Source organism: Oncorhynchus clarkii, chromosome 17 (genome assembly GCF_045791955.1).
Source record: "Oncorhynchus clarkii lewisi isolate Uvic-CL-2024 chromosome 17, UVic_Ocla_1.0, whole genome shotgun sequence".
NCBI classification, from domain to species: Eukaryota; Metazoa; Chordata; class Actinopteri; order Salmoniformes; family Salmonidae; genus Oncorhynchus; species Oncorhynchus clarkii.
In genome coordinates this window covers 16,338,133-16,344,132 of record NC_092163.1, presented here as the reverse complement: position 1 = coordinate 16,344,132, position 6,000 = coordinate 16,338,133, and the positions used below count along the sequence as shown (strand labels likewise).

Sequence of the window (6,000 nt, the reverse complement as noted above, 5' to 3'; positions counted from 1 at the left end):
ATAGCATATACCTTGTCGTACTCTTGTGCATAGAAGAACAGTACACACCACAGTTGAGGCCTATACTTGTGCATCAGCCTTAACCTCATAGCCCTGCGATTTATACAAGGCTATACTACATCATGTCTCCCTTTATACATATATTATATAGAGCTATATGTATTCATATATTTACAAAACTCTTATAAAATGTAGAAAAGTTGCATATAAATCATCTTTATCCCACATTTCACAAAATAATTGGAAAAAAAACTCCTTCATTTGTAGTCTTCATTTTAATTTTGGTACAAGTAAACTTTGTGGTAGGTACATAGCGTCCTCATCTAGAACAAAAGAAATAAACAAAATGTCAATGAACAATACAGACTGTGTGTCTCATCCGAACGCTCTTATTCCCACAGCAGACATAATATGTTTGTTTCTGTGACATACAGTATAACTAATGGTTAATATGGCACTATTTTGACATATTTTAATGAGACCATGTTGTCTATAGATAAGACATGCTATCTATCACCAAGCATAGCTCGGTAACAGAAAAGACCTACGGGCAAAAGTGAAGTTTTAAGACGGTTGACTGCGAAGTACTGTAGCAACTCAAACTCAACACCCCTCTGTCCCCCAGGAATTCAAGCTGCAAAGACAAATGACAAAACTTCACAATTCAGGATTGTAATAGGCTTATTTATTTAACATGAAACTGATGTGATCCTCCATCTTCCCAATAGAGTCAATAGTGACTGGTGAGTTTGATACTGTAAAAAATTGTTCCAGGATAATACCAATGCTTTGGCTTGGTCCACTAATTATTGTGAGTGAAAACTGGCTATACTAACAAAAGGCATAATTTGTTAAAGAAATTAGCTGAAAATTGCCCATATGGATTTGGTACCTTATTGTTATCCATGCTTGGTGTACCAATGACAAGCTGTTGAATTGCTGCCCACAATGCTTCCTTCAACTTACACTTCAGCAGTATATTCTATGTGCAAAACATGGACACGACGTGACCAGACATTCATTCAATCTTTATTGCTTAGAACTGTGCCTGAGTGGCACAGACAGGCGCTAAGTGTAAGGAGTTAATTAGTGTCAAGGACTAACTGGTGTGGGGTGTTGAAGTGTCTTTCTCACCCCTACGATAAAGTGTGGCATTGCTAGGTCCATTAAAAGTATAAACTGAAAGCTACATATACTGCAGCTGTACATATGCTGCAGCTGTACATATACTGTAGCTGTACATATACTGTAGCTGGACATATACTGCAGCTGTACATATACTGTAGCTGTACATATACTGCAGCTGTACATATGCTGCAGCTGTACATATGCTGCAGCTGTACATATACTGTAGCTGTACATATACTGCAGCTGTACATATACTGCAGCTGTACATATACTGTAGCTGTACATATACTGTAGCTGTACATATACTGCAGCACATATGCTGCAGCTGTACATATGCTGCAGCTGTACATATACTGTAGCTGTACATATACTGCAGCTGTACATATGCTGCAGCTGTACATATGCTGCAGCTGTACATATACTGTAGCTGTACATATACTGTAGCTGTACATATACTGTAGCTGTACATATACTGCAGCACATATGCTGCAGCTGTACATATGCTGCAGCTGTACATATACTGCAGCTGTACATATACTGCAGCTGTACATATGCTGCAGCTGTACATATACTGTAGCTGTACATATACTGCAGCACATATGCTGCAGCTGTACATATACTGCAGCTGTACATATACTGTAGCTGTACATATACTGCAGCTGTACATATACTGCAGCTGTACATATACTGTAGCTTTCAGGAAGGAAAATGGATGACTAACAGGTAAAAAAAATGTTCTCAGACTCAGACAGTGCGTGACTGCCAGTAGCTACAGCCTCTTCCCACGGTGTACCTTAACGACTCTTAAGAAGGGATATTGTACCGTAGAGACTCGACCCAATTACACTGCTAATTTCAACCCAGTGAGAGCGAGGGGTGTTTCAATCGAACGCCTACGCCGTTAACGCCAGGCGAGAGCTCTGCAGATTGGAGCAGAGGGGACCTTTAGTCAGTGGCCAAAGAGACTTGATGAGAGACACAATGGATGACAGGGAATGAAAAAAAGACGGATCGATGTGGAGGAGTGAAGAGAGAGAGGATGAGATGTAAGACTGGATAAGGGGGGGCCAAAGAGCTCATCAAGGTTGATAAATAACACGTATGTGACATTCAGGGGTGGTCGGAGCAGTGCATCTACTGCCTACTGTAGTGGACAGTCTGATGATTCAAATAAATTACCTTACTGTTACAGTGACCTTACTGTTACAGTGACCTTACTGTTACAGTGCATGATCCTTCATAGAGAACTGCATAGTGATGCAATCAATCGACACCGCTTGCCTCTCTAATACAGTACCGCATAGACCTACATACCAGAATGTCAGTGTATCAGCATCAGAAAGTTCAATTACCTACCGGTAGCAAGAATAGATCAATCTGAGGTCATTTTGTACTAATTTAAAACACAGTAATTTCCTTAGAATCATGAAGCCAGATTTCAGAGCTAAAAATGTCAAATTTCCATATAAATGTACTTGTATTTATAATAATGGATTGTGTGGTCAAACTGCATATTTTCACGAGTTTAAGAATGAAGAGGGACGTGTTGCGTAGGCCAAGTTATATTGTTAGGAGGGTATCCTTCTTACTGCATGAAAGGGAGAGTTCGGTACCATTGGCATTGTAGAAAGTGCAATATCATAACCTTCACTTGCAATGTGTGAATCTATATAGCAGCCAGTTTGCAGTGCAAGCAGCACGTACAACCAGTTATTAAATCATTCATAGTTCAATCTAGGAGAAAATCACCTATTAAAGCTCTGATGTAGACTTCCACCAAATCATCTAGAGCGTACAGACATAACAACAAAACGTGTTGTCATGACACCGTCATAACATTCCTTTAGGTGCTACCATTGGACAAACCGATCGAGGAGGATAGTGATGAATGCCATTCATTTACTACGATTTTAAGACACGAGTGTAGATAATGTGTGTGCGTGCGTGTGCATGTCTGTGTGTGTGTGTGTGTGTGTGTGTGTGTGTGTGTGCATGTATGTGTGTGAATACAACATGTGCTTCCGGTGCTGACCAGGTGTCCACAAACTCATTGGTTAAAAACTGCATATCAGTTACTGAGGCACTTGTTAAGTCACAATAATTTTTACACATAAATAAAATCAAAACTGGAATAAGAAAATATTCATTCTGATATGACATTTTGTTTATGTTAGCAGTTGTACTTTGTGTCACCTTTCCTAAATGTTCTCCTTGGCCCTGTGAATGGCTCTTTCACTGACGCTACACCCCTCCACGCCACCGTGTGTGGTTTTCACATACCTGTGCTTCTGTGCTACAGGAGTATCCTTCCAGTGGAGCTCCATTGCTTTGATCAGGGTCAGATTGATTAGTGCACAAAGTCACTGTAGCAAAATGTAAAAAAAATATTTTGCAATGGAAAACAAAAACATAGCATTTCTTACTCGACAAATTAAGATAATCCCTCCCTGTTCAGTCCATTTCTTCTGTTTGGTGCCTAGTGAAAACGACCCTGGTGTGTGTGTGTGTGTCAGGGTGTATGTGTGTCAGCTAAAAGCTGGACTCGGGGACCGTCCTCTTGCGTCCCAGTGAGTTGGTACTATAGCGAGTCCTCTGCAGGGTACCGTAGGAGGGCGTCTCTGCTGTGAGGCTGCGAGGGGGTGGAGCCACGCCATGGGACAGTCCTTTGCGGTGTAAAGAGGCGGTCCTTCTCATGCTAGACTCCTCCTTGCTGGGGATGTTGGATGAGCTCTGAGAGCGCTTGATATGGGCAGCAGCAGCGCGTCTGGGTTTACCGTTGGGTACCTCGTCTCCGAGACGATTGGCATTCCCGTTGCGTGGGGCTCCGTTGGATTTCGCCTCCCCCGTCTTCGTGGCCCCTCCTGGGGCTCCACTGGACAGGGACAGCTGGGAGGTGCTGGACCCGCCGACGTCGGCAACTTTTCCAGAGTCAGACTTGCGAGACGATGACGACTCCTTGTCCTTCTTCTTGAAGTTGCTTTTGAAGAAAGACAGCAGCCCCTCGTGGCTCTTGGAGGCCTCCTCTACCTTCTCACCCTTCCTTCTCTTTTCTCCCTCGGGTGGTACCAGACAGTCCCTTGGTGGTGGGCCCTGGAGGCCCTTGGCCCCTCTCCTCAGGGTGCCTTCCCAGTCTCTGTCCTTGAGGCTGTGGGTGCTGGAGCTGGACTGGACGCCTGCACTAGACCCCCTCCTAGATGGGGCCTCTTGGGGCTTTCCTTGGTCCTTCTCCTTACTCTTCTTGGTGCTCCTCCTGGTCAGAGTGTTAGTACTACTACTACTGCCCATCCTACCCTCGTCCCTCTGGTCTCTCTGATCCCCCTGGTCTCTCTGGTCCCCCTGGTCTCTCTGCTGCTGCTGGGACCCTTTGCTACTTCGTCTCAGACTCCCTGTCTTGTCTGTGACTGGTCTTCTCTGGCCCTCTGGCATCTGTGGAGACTCTGATTGTCCCATGCAGTTCAGGCTGCTTCCCACATTGGGGGAGCTGATGGCAGGACCCTTCCGGCTCTCAGAGCCCGTCATTAAATTGACTATAGAGTCCTTGGTGCAGCGAGGTCTTCTTCCAGACTCTAGATACTCCACCAGTTCCACAGGGGCAGGGGTGGGGATGGGAGAAGGGGAGGCCTCGGCTGCAATATTTTGGCGGTCCTTGGAGCCGAACGACCAGCGTAGCGGGAAGACCTTGTTCAGTGTCTCTTTGTTCTTAGTGGGGGTCCTCATGCTGACGCTACGACCCTGGATGCCCCGTACGAACGGCCTGGTCTCAAAACCACCTGGTGGTGAAAGAGAGAGAGAAAATAACACTTTACCATAGTGTCTCACATTTTAAGCTAGACTAACTTTACATTTTCTAACCCCTTTTATTAAATTGTAAATAACAAACACAGCGATCACAATGAGCTTTTCTTCCGGCAACATTATATACAGTTGAAGTCAGAAGTTTACATACACCATAGCCAAATATATTTAAACTCAGTTTTTCACAATTCCTGACATTTAATCCTAGTAAAAAAATCCCTGTTTTAGGTCAGTTAGGATCACCACTTTATTTTAAGAATGTGAAATGTCAGAATAATAGTAGAGAGAATGATTTATTTCAGCTTTTATTTCTTTCATCACATTCCCAGTTGGTCAGAAGTTTACATTCACTCAATTAGTATTTGGTAGCATTGCCTTTAAATTGTTTAACTTGGGTCAAATGTTTTGGGTAGCCTTCCACAAGCATCCCACAATAAGTTGGGTGACTTTTGGCCCATTCCTTCTGACAGAGTTGGTGTAACTGAGTCAGGTTTGTAAGGCCTCCTTGCTCGCACACGCTTTTTCAGTTCTGCCCACAAATTTTCTATGGGATTGAAGTCAGGGCTTTGTGATGGCCACTCCAATACCTTGACTTTGTTGTCCTTAAGCCATTTTGCCACAACTTTGGAAGTATGCTTGGGGTCATTGTCCATTTGGAAGACCCATTTGCAACCAAGCTTTAACTGATGTCTTGAGATGTTGCTTCAATACGTCCACATCATTTTCATTTCCATGATTTTCATTTTCATGATGCCATCTATTTTGTGAAGTGCACGAGTCCCTTTTGCAGCAAAGCACCCCCACACCATGTTGCTGCCACCCCGGTGCTTCACGGTTGGGATGGTGTTCTTCGGCTTGCAAGAATCCCCCCTTTTCCTCCAAACATAACGATGGTCATTATGGCCAAACAGTTCTATCTTGTTTCATCAGACATTTCTCCAAAAAGTAAGATCTTTGTCCCCATGTGCATTTGCAAACCGTAGTCTGGCTTTTTTAAGGCAGTTTTGGAGCAGTGGCTTCTTCCTTGCTGAGTGGCCTTTCAGGTTATGTCGATATAGGACTCGTTTTACTGTGGGT

General features: G+C 43.9%; 1 protein-coding gene across 1 annotated transcript in view; it reads right to left on the bottom strand.

Annotated features, from left to right (window-relative positions):
• Positions 1-3,657: 3,657 nt before the first annotated feature.
• The window catches only part of LOC139370341 (ubiquitin carboxyl-terminal hydrolase 43-like), a 114,008-nt gene continuing 111,665 nt past the window's right edge, over positions 3,658-6,000 (bottom strand). The window contains exon 16 of the mRNA XM_071109767.1: positions 3,658-4,898. Coding sequence (XP_070965868.1) covers positions 3,658-4,898 — 1,241 coding nt within the window. The remainder of the gene's footprint in view (positions 4,899-6,000) is intronic.